At 37.3% G+C, this 22,822-nt stretch overlaps 1 protein-coding gene across 1 annotated transcript in view; it reads right to left on the bottom strand.

Moving 5' to 3' along the window:
- The window catches only part of SUSD5 (sushi domain containing 5), a 45,150-nt gene that overhangs the window by 21,135 nt on the left and 1,193 nt on the right, over nt 1-22,822 (bottom strand). The window contains exons 2-3 of the mRNA XM_009679762.2: nt 14,935-15,112; nt 1,023-1,141 (exon numbers count right to left, since the gene is read on the bottom strand). Of these exons, the coding sequence (XP_009678057.1) occupies nt 1,023-1,141; nt 14,935-15,112 (297 nt within the window). The remainder of the gene's footprint in view (nt 1-1,022; nt 1,142-14,934; nt 15,113-22,822) is intronic.

Raw genomic sequence — 22,822 nt, forward strand, 5'->3', positions numbered from 1 at the left:
TTATGGGGGTTCATGACAAAAGCGAGATGTGAAGGAAGACAATGAGATAGTTTTGCAGATGTTTACAGGGAGCTGCTCTTATATGTGAGAAGCAGCATGAAAGAAAGCACAGAGGTGCTTGTGTGACAGCATTACCAACTGGATGATGAAGCTGGCATCACTCATAGCAGCACGGAGCCTGGAGTTAGCAGCATGATAGTTATTCAAGAGGGCGGTCAGTCAAACTCTGCAATATTTCACTAAACAGGCATCTATCAAATATGCATCAAACTGCATGCCACATTTTTACTGCAAAACGCATTTTCATTCTCACTGCTGCCACTAACTTTTTAGTAAAATGCCCCCCCCCCCCCCCCCCGTGTTGTGATCTTGTTGTTTCTCAGTAAATGCTATCTGCTTCCCCTACTTTTCTTTGAAAAACTTCGGTGAGGATATCAACGGCCTATTTCAGGGTTTCCCAAACTCCCTTATACATTCCTGCCTATCAGTAACACTTTTTTGCCCTTGGACTCCTCCTTTTCTTGTGAGTTCCTGCATTTCAGTATCAGAAAGTTTAAGCATCAACTTAAATTAGGAATAGTTTAGTTTTCAGAAAAGTTATCTATATACAAATATTGTGTATTGATACATATACAATGGTGCTGTGTTTTGTGGTTGGAACCCGGACTTCTGAGCTACAGTTAAGCCAGTGCTGAGTATGGGAGATGCTTCTGGTATCTCAGATATACTGGTGCCTTCTTTTCCATAAGGTGTATTCAGTGAACACCAGAATGGATTCTTCCAAATCAGGAGTGCTGCTTGAACTTGCCAAACTGCAGCAAAGACAAATGATAACACCATTTATTTCTTGCAACCAATGTTTCTGTAGCAGTTGCCTCACTTAGCAAGGGCTTACTATAAAAACTTATTTTTTAATATTCCCCTTTGCTACTCAGCAATAGAAAAATTGAAGGAAGGCAAAACGTTTAATGTTGCAAGACAGTGATGACTGTGCATTATTTCAATAGCATATCAGTGCTGACCTTCATCCTTTACACAAAAAGCATCATATTGGTCATTCACAAAGGGATCGGTTTCAATTTTAACATCAATGGCTTTCACGCTCTGCTGTTTGCTGCCCGTCTTTCTGCATATAATTGTCCTAAAATAAAGAAGAAGAAAAAAATAATCAGAAATCTTCAGGAGCGGTACATGGAGGTGAAATTTGGAGATCTTTTATCACAGTAGTTAGGGAATAGCATTGCCTCAGCTTAACTGTTGCTTAAGAGTTGACACATAAGGCATTAGTGTGGGATGATCTATGAAAAAAAGCCAAGGGAGGATTAGAAGTAATTAAAAAAATGCTTGCCATAGATCAGTTCAAGGCATAGGAAGCAATAAAGGACGTTTACCTTATTATATTCTATTATACTTCTAAATATCAGTCCAAATTTAAGGCCATATTCTGCTCTGACCTAACAGCAATGCAGATTCCTACCAAGGACACCAGGAGATTACCTGGATGAAAAATGAATAGAAGTCTCAGGATTTGGTCTGAAAGACTTTTTTTGCAGAAAGACTCTTGGTATTTTATCAAATTTCATCATATTTGTTATTATAATCTGCTACGTGCCTGTGGCTGAAAGATCTTTTCTATTAGAGATAGCTCTATTAGAGCTCTCTCTATTAGAGATAGCTTCTCTATTTGTAAAACAGGAATAGTAATACTTACTCTCCTACCTGGCTATAGCACCCAGTTTTGTTGCACTTAGGACAGTGTAAATACATAGCCCAAATATGGTGCTATATATCAAAATGCTTCCAAATACATTTCTGCTCTGAAAAGTAATTCTCTGAAACCAACAAGGCAGGAATGCTGTATTTACAGCCTCTCTGTAATTTCAAATCAAGTCTATTCCTCTCACAAGCTAAAACCCCTGGGGTTTTTTGTTTAATTGCAAGCTCTGAAAGTTCATCTTGAGTTCTTGGAAAAAAGCTGGTATCCTTTTTCTTAGAATTATTCCGTAGGCACCAGGACAAGCTATCCTGGTCCTGGAGATCCACCTGTGTTGTCACTGGCGTTTGTGTAAACTCCTGTTTCTTCTGCTTTGGTCCTCAGAAGCATCTAACCCATCCTGTTGCCCTTAATAGACTTGAACAAATGTAATAAACTGACATTTGGTTTTACGACTCTAGGTGCTCAGCATAAAGGAAGACATTGCTGACTAGCTTCTTTCAGTTGCTTTGGCTCCTTAAAACCATTGGCAATAAAAGACAAGTTTATTATAGAGGAAACTGGTTTTATTTTTACACTGAAGGTTGCAAAAGCCGGGCAAGTGAATTCAGCCCAAATTTTCCCAGCTATTAATTGTGTGGGATTTTTTTGTTGTTGTGATTGCTAGGTTTGTACAGTGTTATATAGTCAGCTATTCAACTGAAAGCAAGACAGAAATGCTTTCCACAGAGGAATCCTTCCACTGGAGGAAATGTATCATTTTGTACAGTGCAATGGTTGAACTAACTTTGCTGGCAGTCCCATATTCAATTTGGAGAATAAAATAAATGTTGACTAACTACCTAGTCAGTGACTGTGAAAAAGATCCAGTGGAAGACCAGTTTTTGATCATGCCCTTAAATACTATATAACAGTTGATTTATACAAGCAGATTGAATTGTGGTTGTACAGTTTTTCTTAATTCTGGCATGTATTAGCTTTTGAGTGGTTAAATATGAAACTTTAATGTTCTTTAAATGTAAGCAAACAAAAACAGCATGAAAAAGCCATATGGTGCTGGTCACGCATATGCATCAGAATGGTTCCTACCACACTTCTGCTTGCAAAAGCTGACATGATGTAACGCCCTACTTAAAGCCTCTCTATGAATTCAAATCAGACATATTTCCTCTGCAAAGAAAATACCCTTTGTTTTTTTAGTGTTTATATACTGATGTTTTTGCATAGTCACCACGTAGAATTCAGAATGCACCCAAAGATACAGTCCCACGTAGGAAGGAATTTGCAGGCCTTTTCCAAGCCTATCTTTGGATCAGCTGAAGGACAATATTATCAATGAGTTTAAAACAAGTTAACCTAAAGTTTAATGTCAGTTTTTAAAGTCTGAGTACCTAAAGCTACTCTTCCAAGTCAGTAATCAGGTACCTAGCCAAAAGTGACCTGAACTGCCAAAGTGAGTTCAGATGATCAGCAGAATCAGACCATCAAATAGCAAATGTTTATATGTATTCACATATTACTCCACTACGTCTTACAAGGCCTGAGTGAATGAAACTGTCATATTCCCTCTGGAAAAGTGACTTAGCAACCTTAAGCTTTCCAATAATCTCTTACTCGCTTAGGTATCTAGATCACTTCTACTTTGTAACACTGAGTAGAAAGATACTGAAATGTCCTTAAAAATCTGGGCTTTGTGCCTGCAAATGTATATTTAAAACCCGAGTTTCTCTTAAAAAAAAACAGCTTTGAAAATTGCTACCATCATAAAATTCTGGTCAACTCTGTCTCCGAAAATCAGTCCACGTTTCTCTGTATGCTCAATCAAGGATTAAAATCCTGATCCTTGGAAGCCAGTTTTGAAAATTTTAGCTCGAATTTTCTGATTTCTGATTTCCACTTCTAGCCCCTATGTATTGCTGCTGCCCAAAGCACCATATCTTCAACATTATTTCTTCAATAGGCTTATAAATTATCTGTGGACATGTTTTTGGTGTATTCTTATCATCTCCAAAACAGGATACTGGACTCACGTATCAGATTGTGCATTTGGAGAGCAAGCTTGTCTTAATCTTTTTCAAGTATCATCTAATGAATTACAACGACCTAGCAGATAAAAAGAATATATTGATTAGTTTATTAGTTATAAGAGCATGTTAGCTGCTATCCAATGAGATCAAACTTATAAAAGGTGTATCATGCGTGTAATTATAATGTTTTACATAAGGAAAGGCTTTAAACAACATTTAGATTTTTTACAATGTATTTCTCACTAACCTTTTTCCTACATGAAATTTAAACATTGCTTTTCCTATCTATTTCTTTCTTGCTACACTACACCAGACTTTGATTAATCCTCTACTTAGGACTTTGATTTGGATTTTGTCATATTGAAATTGAACTGATTAAAACTGAAAACATTCTAACATAATTCTGAGATGAAGGAAATCATGTCTTGTACCCGTAAAGAATTAGAAGAAACCAAAAAGAAAAATCTATTGCATCATCTCTCCTACTCCTCTTCTGTCAGTAGCTTTCCTACCATGAGCTCAATCCTGCAAGCTTTGGACTTCTTCAGTAAGCTGTTATTACTGCTACTTGCAGTAGCTTCGAGAGTGCTCATCATTTTTCAGTAGTGGGTCTAACGATCAGACCTGTAATGCTTTTGTCATAGAAACACTCTCTTTGCAGTCAATAGGACTCCAGGTATGACTAAAAATATACAATTTAAGCTCTTTTCTCTGAGTTCTTGAGGGTGTGTATATGTCTGCCTAAATATCTGTAAAATGCTTGGTTTTGTACAGAAATTCTAGATGAAATCTGCAGGTGCACTTTTCTCTCAAATCCAAAAGGTATGTTTTGATGCCTGTGACTTTGGTAAACTTCTCATTTGAGAACTGAAAAATGGCTAGAGCCTTCTCAGTTCAGAACTCAATGTATTTTCAAATTTGTTCAGCAACATCTTAGCTACGCTGAAATAGGGAACAAAAAATCAGAGATTTTTCTTACTTACTGTTTACAACCATTTTTCATAATTCCAGCATCTTGGTGAGAGGTTGTAGAAATGTATAGCCTAGTATTTTCTTTACTATTTTGAACTGCTACTGAACTGGAGCGTGCATCATGGTTGAGAGAATGCTACAAAGTTTATACTTTCTTCAGAAATATATCTAAGTACCCAGTTGATTGGAGGAATGCAGTCATATAGGCAATTTTAATTCTATTTACTGCTAATTTCATTTAATATTTAAACTTAAAATTATACAGACTTACTCATCTTTTTAGCATATATTGTAATCTGGTGCTTAGAGCAATGTCATGCATGATTTTGTACCTGTTATTTAATAAAGAGATGCAATTTTATTTTTTTCTATGAAGGTCTCTGATGAAAGTAGAATTTTAGACATGCTCCGAAGAAACATCCTGAGTTCAGAATGCACATCATCTATACTTACCTTCTATATTAACAACACATTTTTTAATAATTAAAAATGTAAAAGAAAGGATTTTTCCTTTACTTTGCAATGATATAAGACATAATTTCTTAGTTTTAATTTTTTCCTTTATCTTACAAGTTTAAATGAGGACTGAAAATTAAGCCCACTTTGAAGATAAACAGTCCCATGTTTTACAGTTATGAGCAATTGGAATCACCAGTTTTATCCAGAGGCATTGTACTTTTTGTGTAATGGAGCTGGTAAAATGTGGATTCTCTTAGCCGGTTCTTTTACTTCCTGGGAGTCCTGCAAATAACAGTATAACTGAAAAATACAGTTGGAAAAGGAGGAGATTTAGTGACATTGACAACAGCCCCTGTCCTGTGATGGTCACTGGGAGGGCACCTGATGGTGTTACCATAGTTTTCTTGACAAGTCAAGCCAAAAGCTATCGAGAACCTTCCCAGCCCACCACTAAGCAGCTGAGAGGAAAAACCTGCTTCATAATGCTTTTTTTCCTCTCAAGTGAGAGAGCAAGGGAGAGCAGAGACTGCACTTTTGAATCTCTGTTTAATTCCTGCTGTACAGTTCATCCAACTAAGAAAAATTAAGTTTCCTCTGTACCTACTCTGAAAGAAGGATCAGAGGTTATTCAAGCTGTACAATTGCATTGTTTTCCTGTTTCATTACTCAAATACTGCATTTATCGTCCATGTGCACGAAGAGAAAACTTAATATATAGCACCATAAAGTATTAACCAGACTTCCTAGATGCCATCCACTTAGTCTTGCACTGGTTCATTTTTTTCTAATCTATTACCTCATCAGTGAATAATTAGTATATTTTGCACTTCTCCAAATTCCTCTGTTCAAAGAAGGAAATAGCAGAAAAGGCCAGCATGAATAGTATTTATTCCACTATATGATATAATATGCCATTACATAATATAATATTATGAAATATATCCTATGATGATATAATTGAGCCACAGTATGATCATATTTATACCTTTAAAGTGCATATATAATATATGTGACTGTAAATATATATATTATTTTTACATAAATTATAAATTATATACTGGCACTTCTGCTTTCTATGATAATCATATAGGAATTTTGTAATACCTGAAAATTTGTCAGGAAACCTAAGTGAATATATATAGAGTTAATGACTGAGTTCATGGGATATAGTTTGATCTATTCTAGCATCCGCACTGAAACAAGTAGGTGGCACTGAGGTGTTTGTAGTCCATATTTTATCTGCCAGCTGTTGTAGGTTTTACAGTCCTAGTTAATAAATTGGCTGAACTGAGTCAGAATAGTCTTATGACATTTATTTATAGTATTATGAGCTTGAATATGAACATAGTCAACTTACAAAAAATCATCAACAACGTGTTAGCTGAGGCACTGTGAAAGTTCGTTTCATAACTTAATATAACTATAACAAACCTTCCCCTAATTAGAAAGTTTAAAACTTCATCACTTTTCTTAGTCAAGATAAATCTTTAACATCCTGTGCTAATATTTTTCATGGGTCAGCCTTACCTCTTGTGTTTCAGTAACTAGGTGAGAGAAAAAAATCAGTACAATCTGGAAGCCAAATTAGAGGATTTTTATTCTTAGTCCTTCCCTGCTGTAGTCTGGGAAACTGCAAAGTATAAGGCTGGCTCTGACGAAGAATAAAATATGAATGACATGTTCATAATTACTGAAGGGAAGAGAATTTCCCTGAAAAGTCATGAAGGGGAGCACAGGTGGGCTTTGGAAAGTCCATTGACTAGGAACTATAGCAGCTAATTTTGGCTGGATGTGACCCAAAGAAAGCAGTTGCTAAGTGTGACATGAAGACATTCCAACAGCAATACTGCCACTGAAAATGTCAAAAGGCGGTCTTACCGGGGCAGAACCAATATCCTTTAGAGTCTTAAAAATATATACCAAAATGCAGTCTTTTGTGCTTAAAACTGTACGTATGACTACTGAAATAGTAAGCCTTCTGTTCATTAAATAAATATGGCCCATTCATGCAGATTTTCATACTGTAGCCTAGTATGAAAGATTTTATATGGCCATTTTACCATAATATCACTATGTATGTATAATTTGAGCATTCCTAGTGTATGAACAGGAGATTTGGATCGCTTCCTGGCCTGGACTACTTGGGTACTCAAAGTCATAGCAAGTGTCGCTAGAAAGTTGATTTTACCCAATTTCAGCTTATGGACTCAGATTTAATCTCTGCCTTTCATAACAGATGTTATTAATTAGCTACCAAAGTATTTTTTTACAAAAGATTCACTCAATGCTGTTAATTTGCAAAGAACCTCAATTCTCAGACAAAAGACTTTCAGATAGGATTAAACACTATAAAAAAAGGTAAAAAAAGGTACTTAAGTTCTTCTGAAAATTAGAAAATCAACATGTTAAAATGACCTGGCAAGTTAAAATCCTCATATTAGCTACTCTTGTGTATTTGCAAAGAGTAAGCATATCCCCTTTCTGCCTTCATTTTGCTAAGCTAAGCAAACTGAATTTCTTTAATGTCTTCTGATAAAACAGGCATTTTCTTGGAGTAATCCTAGTCTGAATTCAACACTTCTGATCTTGGATCAAAAGTCAAGAATTACATTGCAGTATTTTAGGCGGTGTCTCTCCAGTGCCTTGTTCAAGTCCTTCAGTGCTTCTCTATCACTACTGGAAATGCCGCGGGATGTTTTTAGGAGTGTATTTTCCTTTTTCACAAATGTATTTTATGGCAGGTTCACTGTCATCTTGTGTTCAGTGAATATACTCAGCTTTTTCTTTTGCTCTGCCTTTTCCATTTGAACTTCTAGCTTAGAGCAGAAATTCCAATTAGTCTTCATGTGAAACTATTAACATTTCATCTGATTTCTATTTCCCCATTTCTGAGTAAGGCTTACCTTCCTGTTTAATATTCTGATTATCCTTAGTTTCTAACCATGAGTTCTGACCTTACAGCATTACCTAATTTCACTAGCATGCCCTTACTTTTTGTGCCAGAACCCTCAAAGATTCCTAAAAAAAACTCACAGCAAAAATAAAAAGTGCAAGTCCCAGCTAAGTAAATAGCCACTCAAAAACTGTCATGCTGCAGTTTAGTAGATGGTGTTTTGTTATCCAGGGAGCTTTCTCTGCATGGGGTCTTCTAGAAAAACATGAAATATATTTTCTTTTGTGTAACGCTTTTTCTGAAAAAGTAGATTTTCCAAAAAGCTCCTCAACTATAGGGCTCCCTGTTTTATAAGAGCCATGGGCATCATACCTTGCATCTACTGTCTTCCCAGACTGTATCAAGGAAAGATTAGTTACTCAGTGATAGCATTCCTTGTAGCAGACTGTCCATGTCTACACATTTTGTCTCAAGTCTCTTGACTGATCTCCATGTAGTAGACTGTATTCCTGAAATATGAATACTTTTTCCCTTGCGTGTGAGTTTTTGAGATTGAAAAGAGATAATAAGAAGACAAAGCCCTATTAGCCAGAGCATGGCACCAACTGTGGGTTGTGGCACTGGAGTTTGTGACATGAAGGCATTCAAGAGTGCAAAACCTCCTCAGACAGTGTTGGAACCAAATTTGGTGTAGTCTATGTCTATGTTACCTCTTTAAATTGGACCATACGTTGAAGTCTCCTGTAACCTATGCCTGGTTTTCTCTTGAAGAGAATAAATAGGCCCAGCTCATACAGAAGTCTGGGAGTAAGTCTGGGAGTGAATCTATATACTTTATTATTAGGCAGTAGACCTTGAAATGAAATAGGGAGCTTGCCAAGTTGACATATCATTAGTGCTGTTTCTCTGTGGATAAGCAAGTGGTCTGGTCATAGCATGTGCACCTGGATAGACTTAGCAAAAACATGGATGAGAGGACTGGCAAGGGTCAGTGTTTGACCCCAATTTTATTCCTTGGAGTGGGGATATTGCTTTTTTCTTTCCCAGAAAATGTTTTGGTATTACCCTACTGCTAGGAAAGACCCATGCAGTAGGTAGAAAAGGAACTAGATAGTCTCATGAGATGGTATTTTTGAGTCTTAATATTATATTGCTCCTGGCGTCATCTGCAGTGAGAGCCCTGTTGTGTTAGGCACTGTAGAAGCATTCAATAGGCGTCAGCCCCAAACCCAAAGAGCTAACAAAGAAAGGAAAAATAGAGATGAAGTAATTTTCCTAGCAGCAAACATCTGGTCTGTGGTCAGCCAAGAAAAGAACCCTAGTCTTCTGACTCCCACAGCAGGGCTTATTCTAGTTGACTGTGCTTGCTTGCTCCAGAATTATCCCCTGAGACAAATCCTCCAGGGAATGGGTAGGAACCAGCCCAGGGCAATTTCATGCAAAGACACAGGTCAAAGCCCCGGCGTATTATAGAATGGAAGGTCTGTGCAGAGCTTCAAAGCCGTAACTTTTAGAAGGATTATATGGAGTTTTAGAGGCTTCATTCCTTTGTAGAGAAAATAAGGAGCAGGATAGGGAATAGGAGAGCTTCAGCTTTTCAGTCCTGGAAAAGTGCTGGAAAATGACTGAATTTGACCTGAGTATCTTAATAAAAGCCACTGAGGATGTTTACTTTTTCTACAATCAATAGCTGCCTGCTTTGCAATATTCTGTGCAAAATTAGCAGTGCTGATCATGAACAATTCATGTTATGTACATTTTTCCAAATTTGAAAAAATTGAAAATGAACATAAGACTGAAACCCTACAGAACATGCTGCCCAGCACGGGAGGATTTGACACAGAGCTTTCCAGTTTGACATATGAATTGAAAAGATAGCAGTGTAAGGCCTTCAAAGAACTCTAACACCTATTTTCATTTCTCTTCTAGCAGTTCACTTGCTGGTTTCACTGACTCACTTGTCTGACATATAAATAAATCCTAAGAGAGTCATTTTTTATATAAATAGCTGTTGGGGCTTATTCTAATCTGACAAATGAGATCTGTCTAAGATTTCATTTCCTGAAATCTAACAATGTAGTACTTTATATGTTACATATTTCAGAACTGACTTGTAAACTTACTTCTGGGCTGGTGGAAGAAGTTACCATTTACTTTCTACCCCAATCCATTTATCAGTGTCTCTTTTCCAGAAGCTACAAAACCCTAAGAACTGCTAGCAGACTTACTTATGTGAACAGCCATGAACTCTAAATTGGTCTGAACAATCGAAAGTGGCACACAGAAATATCACCTTATGCCCGTGAAAGAGGTTCCGTCCCAAGCTGCTCAAACTATAACACTAATGGGTTTACTGCCTCTTCAGATTTGCTACCAGGGAACTATTTGCTTAAGTAGTACCTGTCCCACGTTAGTCAAAGTGCATCATGTTGACAGTCAAGTCCTGCTGTGTGAGCTCATCCAGTTTGTGGGGATGGAAGTGGGTTAGAGAATGTCTTCATGAGCAGCTCCACCAGCAGAATGATGTCTTCTTCTGCTGGCATAATTCTCTGGAGAATGACGTCTTTTAACACCCTAACTAGTAGCTGCTTGCCCACCCTCTTCACTTCTGACTAAAAATAGACAAGAGATGAGCATCTCCACCAGCACAGCTGAGGAGGCAACAGTTAACTACAGTGGGTCAGCAAGAAGTGGGGTGGAGTGAGCTGTGTTGTCACAAACCTGATTGGATCCAAAAGAGGATATCCCATGATAATCTCACAATGGGCATCCTATTTTCATCTCACAGTCTTTTGATCCAAGATGGATCATCAGAAATACAATTTACAGTCACCTGAAGAGTGCCGGCTCTTCAGACCAAATTGTCCTCTTTGTCCACATAAGAGGTACAGCCCAGAGAGCAGGCAGTATAAATAAGCTCACACTGACGCAGTAATGTGCCTCAGTCTTAACAGGAGAAACTTCCATGGGTTTTCAGTCCCTGATTTGGCTGCAGAAATGATAATAAGGACACAACAGCCAACTGTGATGGATACATTTACTAGAAGTGGGATCATGATTATTCACTAAGACCACAAAATAGCCAGTAGAATCGAACAAATTCTGGCTGTCAAAGCCAGAATCTTGCCACCTGTACAAAACATGAAAAATTGATCTAAATGTGAAAAAATCCTTACATCTCTGCTAGAGCTTGTGCTCATTTTTGAGTCTATGTGGTAGAAGAAGGGTTGAAACGTATCAGAAAATCTGCAACATTATAATGAATTCTCTCATGTTGTTTGTTCCTTCTACTTGTTGTTTGTTCACTTCTACTGCCAATATCTAATCCATTTTTTCTCAGACGAAGGATTAGGTTATTTTTCAGGCACCAAACAAATACAACAAACTGCATTCTTCCTGAAATTAGGAACTTCTTTTATCATGTTCCCTCTCATTCATCTTTGTAATATAAACAATCCAAGAGGATATGGGAGAATATTAGACTAAAGCTCTGTGATCTGCATTGGATTCCATTAAGCTTCTGGATGGAATTCAAGGTATTAGTTCTAACTTATACATCCCTAAACGTATGGGATCTGGTTAATGTAGGAGGTCACTTCTCTCCCTCGGCCATGGCACAGTTGAACATCTGGAATTCCATCAAGATAAATAAGGCAAGGGGTGCCCAGTAAAGAGTCTTTTATTTTGGAAGTAATTTTCAGGCTTTTGTAAAGTTCTGGGCAGGCTGTGAAGCCTGTTTTCCCCTCTCCTTGTTAAATCAGTTGAGGGGAGTGTGGATTGAGGTGTTTGTACTTACAAGCTATCATTTATCCTTGCTGCTATTTTCCACTTATCAAATAAATGCCAAAAGGCTTGAATAGGCATCGGCAAAAATATTTTAAAAAATAAGTAACTAACTCAGTAAGATATTTTGAGTCTCATCTCATTAGCTTTTTCCCTGCCTTTAATCATTCTTGATCCCCTTTTTGAGCCTGCTTTAGTACCTTTTTAAAGATGTAGTAACAGTAATACCTACAATATTCCAAAGGAGGATGTTACACTAGCCTATACACATCTTAGTATTCCCCATCCCATCCCATAAGTACTCTAACAAAATCTCTGCTTTTTTTACTATAGCTGCAGATTGACAGAGGTTTTCTTTGTGCTGTTCACGGTATTGTCACCATTCCTTTCCTGGGCTGAGAGGTGACTTAGAACTATGTAACATGTTTTCAAATAGAATGCACATTCCTCCTGAGTATAATTTCATTGATCTCCACTTGTCATCATTTTACCCATTACTCTAAATCCTTCTAGAAATTTTCCTATTCTATTTGGGCTTGTCCAACATCAATAACTTTGTCTCATTTGTGTACTTTGCACTCCACTGTTCATTTTCTTCTCCAGACATTTAATAACTGTATTAACTAACACTGAAACTACTACAGATTTTTTTTTAGGCATCAGACTAAAATTTTATCCTTTATCCCTTTTTATCCAGAGTCAGAAATATCCAGCTCAGTGAACCAAGTAGCATACATTCTGGTGTTTGGCCGACCATTGGTAAATAGTCCGAGAGAAGAGAGCGTCAGACTCCAGCATATCAGGGCTCTGAAGAACTATACTCTCTGACGAAGTTCTCCAGTGAACTTCAGATGTGTTGGTTGCATGGAAACTGCTCACTGATGTGCCTCTATAATGTCCTTTCTCTTAAATAGTTTGGAGATTTTCATATGAAGGCCATGTTTATTGGAAGCAGTATGGAAAGATGGAAGGGATTAAAACCCTCCTTCCTTCCCATTTGTATCATGAGATGTATGATATGTGTATATTCTCAGTCAAGGGAAAGGTTATAGCACCCTGGCTGTACAACACCGTGACTGTTAGTATGGAAGATATTCAGGGATAGCTCCCCAACTGATCTGTTAATAGTTGTAGTCCCAGTGCGTACAGTAAAGAATGAAGGATCTCTCAGAACTAACTGCTCATAATGCTTAGATAAGAAAGAAAGGGACAGCTCCTTCTCCTACACATTGCATCCACAATCCTTCCTTCCTTAATACAGGGGCTGTATAAAAGCACTTGTACAATAACCTTGCCATGCACTTCTTAGAGATGGACGTGGTTTTCCTGGCTCTCCATCCTGTATGCTATCTCAGGAATTGGGTTAATAAGAAAAGAACATTTATGAGGTTTGATCCTGAGAGATATTTGGATTTTTTTAATGTTCAAAAGTACACAAAAATAAATTTTTAAGCTTTTTTTTCACCTGGAAAAAAGAGGATGACCAGAAATTATTACTTATGCTTGAAGTTGTTTAAATGCTGCTTTTCATTAATAGTAACAATTCCCTGTTCTTTGGAAACTGTATTTTATCACTAAACATAAACCAACCCCAATGTTTACTTAAAATAACTAGTAACTGTCACCAAATGTAATAATAGTCTAAAGCTTGGGAACCTGGGAGCAGTATCCTGATAAAAAAAGGCTTTATCATCATTGAACATTGACAGTAGATTATATACTATCCTTTATTCCTGATAACTTTGTAAAGCACATCAAGGGAATGACTATATGGATTATGCTAATGTTGAGTGGCTTGTAAACCTGCTGAAGGAAAGACCCTACAGTGGAGGCAGGGGACTTTCATTCCTTCTGCGCCTTCTGGAGAATTCATGTATGACTCCAACTTTAGTGACACAAAATGTTTACGTCAACTCCTTCATTTTCTTGTGTTAAATTTTCTGTGATTCCATCTCTTTGTCTATAAAATTTGGAGCATCTGTATTTGTACCTCAGGCATGCTGTGATGTACTTCATTTTGAAAGAGACTTGGCAGTTGCGGTCTAGGTACTTGGATCATCACTGTGCTGGGTAGCAATACATGAGCTAGACTGGAATGAGTTAGCTTGAGCCCTGGAAACTTTATCATTACACTATACAAGGAGAAAGTATTAGCCAAAGCAGACTGCCATGGTAATATCACTATGCTGCTTTCTGATGCACAGCTAGCACATATGTAGACATATGTCCTTAAAAGCTTAAATTTCACTGAAAGTCATTGAGACTACTGGAATATTCGTGAAGGCTAACTTTAGCCTACTGAAGCTATGATCAATAGAGGGAAACCATTTCCACCACAGGACAAATCAAATTCTTGCTTTTAGCTGGCTTCTAAGGAGGCAACAGTGCTGCCTAGAGAGACGTCGTCAGGCCACTAGATTGAGGCTAATGCTAGGCCTCTCTGAGTCTCCCGAGAGCTCGTGGTGTTTCTCCAAGGCAAAACAAAGCATCATATTCCCATGTGGAGTTACTTGACCTAGCCTGAATAATACAGTTCAACATGTTGAATAATAACATCAGCTCTCTGGTGAGCCTTCTCAGCAAATTCCCTCCCACATTTTTATTATCACACTTACATACACATAAAGTCATACCTATTTAAGCATACCTGTTACCTATTTAGACATGCTTAAACGTCTGAAAGAGATATGTGGTTTCTGTGAAAAGCTCAGCCAACTGAGACTGAAATAACAGTTAGCAGAAGCACTGATACTGGCTTCAGCACTGTGTTCTTAGGCTGCAAGGTGTTTTAGGACTAAGCACACAATAGGCCAGGAAAAAAGGAACTGAGACAACATAAATTATAAGGAAAGAGGAAGAGGAAATTATCTTACATCTGTGAAATATGTGACCTGAGACTGATAAATATTTGTTTCCCTATGATATTAGCTGTATGCTACTGATTTTGTGCAGTGGTATATATAAATATATATCATGGTGCTTGAATTATGGCTAGTGTTTCTCAGGAATAATCTTAGTCAGGGAGGAAAACTTGCTTGACAACAGTCATTCATACTTGTTAGAGAGAGTTATGCTGTTCTCCTTACCCAGTGGAGCCATCAGCCAGCCATCCTGTGGTGCAGCCAGCAAAAGAACAGTCCAGAACAGCCCTTTTCAGTTCTTCTGCGATTGCTAAGCGAGCACCCAGGTCAACACATGCTTTCTTAGCCTCAGCTAGATCCAGACCCTGAGAGATGTTCTTGGACTCAAGTGCAAACACCTTCCCTGCAGCACCAAGAAAGGACATGTCACTCATCATGGTACTGTACTCAATACACATTCAATAAATGTATTGCAAATTATTAACAAATAAAACATTTTTGCTTTTGCTAAGTTCATTTTAATGGACAACCTCTTTCTTGGAATTAATAATTCTTTCAACACTGTAAATACTTCCATTTTGGCTTTTCTTTTAGTTGCATTAATCAAGAGAGCAGCATGGCTAACAGTTCTATCAACAGAACAGCATGACTCAAAGCCTGTTCATTCCTAGTCCATGTGAGAAGTTTCTCTTGCCTCTATAGGTCTGTGCTTAAGATCTGGAGACAGAAAGCAAGGACACTTTCTCTTATGTGTACATATATAGTCAAAGTCAGAACATCTCCCTTAGGATATGACATTGGAATTCATTACTAAGCATGTTATAGTTACATTTATAAAAACAACTGAGTGCATAAAATAAGTACAACTTTAAAAGCCAGCATTGCAGCTCACTCTTCCATATCAGAAATAGATTTATACTCATTCTCTAAAATCAAAGTCATGTAATTCTATGGCAACTTGTGCCTAAACTCTGCTTCAAAGCCACTTTGTTTTCATATCTTTCTGGAAAGACAGAGGAAATTGTTTCTTAATGGAAGGCTTTTTTGAATGATCATGAGAACAGATTTAGCATAACAATTTCTTGTGTTTTTTTTTTCAGTTCAGTTTATTTTACTTCAATTTATTTAACACTGTGAAAGTTGTAAGGGTGAAACTTAAGAGGTTTTGGCAACTGGGAACAAGGCAGTTAGGGTTTTGGCAATAAAGCTTGAGAAGTTACTCGGTTATGGAATAAACACACTCGCTGCATGTCTCCAAAAAAAGCAATAAACAATGAGATAGCTTACAGTGTTGACATTTAAATTGCCATAAGTAGTTTCGGGAGATAACACTCCTTAGAATACTTCCTACAAAGCTACAAATGTATTTCAAAGCTACAGAGTTAGGTTGCTTGCAAGCCCCGAAGATGGCTTTTAAGCAGTGATCATTCAGCAAATGTCTGTTCATTCAGTAAATGTCTGGAAACACTCACTACATATTATTTTGAAAGTAAATTAGTGGCAGTGATTGTATGAATGCATAGCTTCCAGCACCTAGCAGATATTTATTACGTAGCTAGCTTCACATTCATAGGACGTTTTGACTAATATCAGGAAACCTTCAGCCTGATTCAGCCTGATTCTGTGCCAGGGCCCATCCCCACTACATCTTATTTCAATAAATTGAGAAATCTGAAGTTAATCCTAAATATGGGGAACTCATACAGGGAGTAGGCCTGTAGCTAACACCACACTTTAACCCACTGAAAGAATCATAGTCCTCATAGCGAGAAATGCAAAAGCTGTCTTTCAAGTAAATAAGTCAACTGTATTTTAATATAGCTAACTATCACAGATGGATCCTATTGAAAATTTCTATCTTGCTGGGAATTATAAATATGCACAGTATGAAGATGCCCTGGCTTAGGAGGATAGCAATCTAAATAAGCAGAACAAGCAGTGATGAGAAGGAACAAGAGTACAAAACACCCAGAGCAATTTTCTTAAACAGTAACAGTAGTTACCTAGGAATGGAACGCAGAAATATAGACCAGTGGCATAATCATTAGAATGCATTTTTTCTTGCTAGCTTCTGAACTATAGTCAATACCATGAATTACAATTAGAACGGGGGGAGTTCACATGGAGCAGTGAAAAAACAAGCTTCTACGTTCCTAAGTGCCAAAACTTCAGGATTGTTTGCAAATGTCCCAGTTAAAGCACATGCCCATAATCTAGTCTGTTGTTTCTAAAGCCACAAACATCTGTACTAAAGTAAAGCCACAAACATCTGTACTAAAGTATGCATGGGGAAGGGAGAGAGATAATTTGAGCAGATCACTTTAAACAACCATTTCGAAGTTGTGGAACTTTCATACTTAAAGGTAAGCAGGGTTTAAGTGTAATGCTTAACTGGGGCTTTGTCCCAGTTAGAAGCTTGTCCACATTCAACATTGTACAGTTTGGGAGTCAGGACTGAGATGCATCATCAGAATCATACAGGACAAGTTTGTGCAGCATCTGACTTGACTCATAAATGTTAGTTTTTCGTGGCAGGAAGCCCTATTTTCCAGCCATTAGTATTTTAGTTAGAAGACTTAAAGAAAAACAAATCATTAAAGGATCAAGTTCCATTAAGATACAGTTAGAAGAAATGAAGTTCATCATTTATTCTTTTTACCAATGAGTGCCAATTACTTTTTTACAGGAGGTTAGCCAGCCAAGTCTGAGGCTGAGACAACATTTCTTACCTATCGTCATGCATTTGCTAGCACTTAAGGCAAATCAACTTTAACTAGAAATGATGAAGATGCTGGTTCCAAACACAGTTCCATCCTTCAGAAAGGTATCTAGCATGTCCAAAATATGTAGACAAATGGGTTTTAGGGTAAGCTAGGAAAGACTTTTTGGTTGGGAAAATTACAGTGAACTGCTTTATAGGAAATTCTGGTTAGCCAGAAGTGGATAAAGAAGGCTGACCTGCTTCCCAGACTGACCTGGGAATCTTCCCCAAAGCTTTAGAAGCTTTATGGCTATCTGCCCATTTTTTAACATGCGCTCTCAGCTTTGCCTAGTTTGTTACTTAAAAAATATAAAAGCAAGTAAGGTTCACTTATCCAGCACTTGACCAAAGGAGCTGTTGGATCCCGAGCATTCTGAGTAGTGTCACATTACTGAGCGGTATTTAGAGAAAAAATATAGCAGCCATACTAGCACAATAGTAGGAAAAATACAAAAGCACATCAAAATAGGAAATTTACTTACGTAAATAAGAACTACAACACTGAGCTTGAATTTTGCACCTTACGTTGCCATTGCTAACATGCTTGAGGTATTCACACACAGAATTTTTCTTTTACCACAAAAGTGCTATCACCTAAGAGAGACTGTGCTATATTTCCATAAGGTACAGCAGAAGGATTACATCTCTTGTGTTTATTTTTGTGAAGAATGTATTATTCCCTTGTTTGTGGTGGTTTTGAACTGCCACTGTGCGTGAGCTCCCTCTCAACTCTCTTCTTCCATTTATGCCCCATAACGTTTGTTTCCTGTGGGGTGATGACAAGGAAGGTGGTGTGGGAATGTGTTCCCAAAATTATACATACTTCTCTGGAAACTTTTCAGACAAACTCAGCCTGTGTGGTATCAAAATCAAGCTGGAAATCTATGGAAAGTGGCCTTTCCCAGGAGACTTCATGCACATCTTGAGTTTATGAGAATGAAAAATGTCTTGCCACAGTAATTTTCTTCAGGTTCCCCTTTGAAATCAGTGAAAAAAATTGAAGTTCAATGTAAGGCATAAATGCAAATGTAAGCAAGGAGATGTTTAAACTCCCTATACCTTCCAAAAAGCTTGGTTCATTCTCTGAGTGAAGCTTTGGGGTAATTCTTCCTACTTAAGTAATAGTTGGACTCGTAGTTCTCAAGCAACATTCACACTTGAAACCAAAGACAGTCTTTCTTTAGCAAGTAGTTAAAGACAAATAGCCTCTACTGTTAATTATATTTTTGATATATTGACCAAAGAAAGATTTTTATTATTGTTTGGCACCAAAACTTTGTCAACAGCAATAATGGAACATAGTTTTTATTTAAAAGCACTGAATACAGCCTGGTTTAAAACATATCCATAGGAGCATGGATCTCAAGGCCACTAAGATTCATTTTTATCACCTTGTTTGAGTTCTTGCATAACATAGACTGCAGATTTTCCCCAGTAATTCCAGCATCTAGTCCAAAAATTCGTGGTTGAACTAGAGCATGTCTTTTAGAAAGGCATCCAGTCATGATTCAACGACTCAAAGTAATGGAGAATTTACAGCACACTCCATAGAGAACTGTTCCAATGGTTCGTTACTCTCACTCCACCTTATTTTCAGCTTCAAATTTTGCTAAACTCAGCTTCTAACAACTGGACCTTGTTATGCTTTTGTGATTGAAGAGCTGCCTACAATCAGAAATACGCAAGCTTAGAAAGGACTCTCTTAAAATAAAAATAGGCCCAAATCTGTTCCTTTTTACTCTTAGGAATCCCAGTGGAATTAGTAGGATTTTCTTGGATACCAAGAAGACAGAGTTTGTCTAATTTGCTCTAACACGATAACAGATACAACACAAAGTTCTTTTGCAGGACACAGGCAGGGTTCAAAACCCATGGAAGGGAGTTCAGTCTTCCACATCTTCAACAAGATTTGCATCAGGCTTGAAGAAGGAACATAAACTTGCGTAGTCAAACATACTTTAAAATAAAAATGTGCCTCACAGGTAATATAAAATGAAAGCACTTTCAGAGGCACACCCATTGTGCTGATCTGATGACACGATACTTAATGGTTCAAAAGTTAAAACCTAATCACCTTCAACAAAATAAATGTAGTGTAAGAGGTGCATTTTTTGAGTCTGATTTATTTTTACTTAAATGTTAAAATCTTCAAAGTGAGGTCAAATAGGGTGGAGGAAGAGAAGGTCAATTTTGTGCTTTAAGAGTAATTTAATTTCTGTTCTCTGGCTGTGTGTAACAATGACCTTGATTGTAGTAGTAAGCATGGAGGATTCAGTACAATTACCTACTCCATTTAGTGTTTATGAATGTTGAGTTTATTTCTGTGAGGAACTAAAATGAGTGATGTCTTACGTAATTCAAATTTCTTAAAATATTACATCATGAGAAAAATTCAAATTGGGAAGTCACCTTTGAGTTCCTCCTCAGTTAAATTAATTTTGACCTTAAATTTTAATTTGAATAAAAGCTTTAGGATCAAATAGTTGGAACTGTTTATGCATGTACTTTTGCAGCATATAAACACATTTGCTTTGTTTTGTAAGTGGGAGCTGGAATTGCTTACACCTGCTACTCTAATGCGAGTGTATAGAGATAGCAGGAGAGAAGCATGCTTTTTCTTTCTCATCCTTCATCTTGTTTTACACCCTTTTTGTAAAGAAAGAGTATAGTAGGCTTTTCTTTCCTCCCTGCTGAAAAATCTTCTAATTATTGTATTGTGCATCTGAACAGCTCTTACCACCGCTTTCTGGTTATTAATTCTTTTTTTCAGGACAGGGACTTAGGTCCTTTCATTTTTTCCTATTTAAATGTGTCTATTAAATACCTCTGTCCACTAACTCCTCTGATTTCTGCCCAGCAGGGCTTATAGGGAAGAAGTCCCGTGTTTGAAGTATTGAATGCAGCCTGCCTTCTATAGATGCATGTGTACCATACCAGCAGCTGAGTGCACGTTAAAGTGATGACAAGACACCGCAATATGTTTAGAAATACTAGCATCCCAGCACAATTCTAATTTTGGAATCAGTCATGTGCGGTTCTGGGTCAGAACTATGTAGTTCATATCCTCATGTAATTGTGCCTAGCTTTCAGGACTCAGGATCCTTCCACTCGCAATCTCTGTAGTCACTATATACGGTCACTACCAAACGACTGGCTCAAGCAATGAGTCTTGCATGTAGCACAGAATTTAGCCAATAGAATAACTTCACTCTGGAACAATTTGCAAAGCTTTGCTTTTACTTAGTAAAGTAGTAGCTTTGCTTTACTAAGTTCATTTATTCACTTCAAGAGTGTATGAATAAAATAGATTAATTGCCATCATTCCCTACTGCCCTGCTCTTTCTCAGAACAAGGATTGTACAGAAAATTATAGTTGATATATAAGGATATTTTAGCAGCAGTGAAAAGACAAAAGAGGGAGTCAAAAAAAGCTAAGGCCATTCCTGGTTTCCTGTACAGTGTTCATGAAGCCAGATTCTTGTCTCTCTTATTCCAGTGCAAAGGCAAGGAAATTCCAAAAACCCTGCGTTGTCACTGCTATAATTGAGAGCAGCCATAAGGACTTTAACATAAGAACCACATAAACATAATTAAAACCTCTGTTTTTAAAAAGGTGAAGTTGAAAGTTCATTCTGATAGATAGAAAGTTATCCAGAAATGCTACTACTACGTAGCTGTGTGAATCCTGCGCACAGAAACAAGGCTCTCTGTTCCTTCCGTTCACAGACCTGGAACCTACCAGTTGCTCTCACGGCTGAACAATTTTTGAATTTTGAGCTGTCTTTCCTGAATCCCTTTGCTCACCTCTTTTATTCTCCTGTAACGCCACTAACAGTAGTAGCATTTCGCATACAGAGCAGAGTAAGTTAGAGCGGGAACAGACCCTTGAGGAACCTTCTATCTGTCTGACCCTGACCTCCAAAGCTATTAACGAGAACATTTCCGTTGTAAGAAATGGCAGAGCAGAACAAAGCTAGATTTTATTTCGCCATTTACTTTGTCTTTATGGATTCTATCTGCACTATGACAATATGTTTTGTGGTAAATATTAGCCAAAAGAGATCAATTACGCTTCAAGGCTTTACAGCCTCACCAGACCTCTACCAGTTTTATTGTCTACCTTGTGTCATTATTTGTGTGCGAGATAATAAAGTGAAAGTCTTCCTTAGGGAAATATAGTCCAACCAGTTTCGGAGGTTTGCCTGTAATAGGGGCCAGTCTGAATTTCACAGAGTTTTTACAAGGTGAGTTCAAAATCCCTTCAGCTGTTCACAAAATAGTCAGTTACTTTTAGTTATGTGTTACTCAGAATTGTCCTTTGTCACTTTAGTGACATTTGCAGATATTAGAGAGCAGCACAGTTGTATTTTCACCTAAAACTTACACAGATGAAAAGATAGTCAAGCCAGAATCTGTTACAAAAGAAAGTATTACTCCTGATTTGTACTCTCAGCTCTTCTTAAATATGTACGCCTACATGTAGTGGTAAAGTTTAGCGTTCACATAAAGTGTTTTCTTCTGTATGAACATACAATGGAACCAGATAGTTTAGAGGACAGTGTTACATTTGTTAGCTTGATCATTACTTTTAGGGCAACACACTGAACACCATGTTAATAGAGGACTTTCCAATTTTATTTAACTTCTAAGTATCATTGTGAAAAATGTCTAACTACAGTATTACAATAATGTTCTATAATGATAGTATATTTCAGATCTTCTACCCTTTACTTCTTATGATTACTTTACTGCATGTCAATTTGACACACTGTTAAATGACAGTTAAAATCAGTCAGGAGCTCTGCCTTAAAAATGATCTGCAACCTTTTTTTCCCTTTCTCTCTTAGAGAATGTCTGTTTAGGAAGTAAGAAGATGCCATTAATTCTACAGAAACAATATGAATTGGGGGGTACTCTTGGGCAGATAAGGCAATTCTTAAGTTGAAGCATTCTTAACAGAGGAAAACTAGTTATTTCTGTCTGGTCACCTTTTCTAAACACTCTGGAGAACTCTCTTTCACAAGGAGATGTTATTTCACCTTTCAGAGTGATTTTGCTGGTAAAGGAGTATTTCCTAAAACTAGAATTGCAGTTTTGCCCACTGTAATACAATGGAACTGTCTGACACCTTTCTTCTTCTTCAGTCTTAAGGAAAAGTATTTCTCTTCAAATTTACAAGAGAGAGTTCTGCTGTATAAGTGATACTTTACAGACTGGTAGAAATATACAGGCAGGATTAATTTGCCTCCTTTCCTTTGCCTTATTTTGTGATCAGCTGAAACAAATTAAGGCTGGAGAGAAAACACACTCTAAGAACAAAAGAAGAGTTTTTTATTGCCCTGTAATGTTTAA

This window comes from Struthio camelus, chromosome 2 (genome assembly GCF_040807025.1).
Source record: "Struthio camelus isolate bStrCam1 chromosome 2, bStrCam1.hap1, whole genome shotgun sequence".
Classification (NCBI taxonomy): Eukaryota; Metazoa; Chordata; class Aves; order Struthioniformes; family Struthionidae; genus Struthio; species Struthio camelus.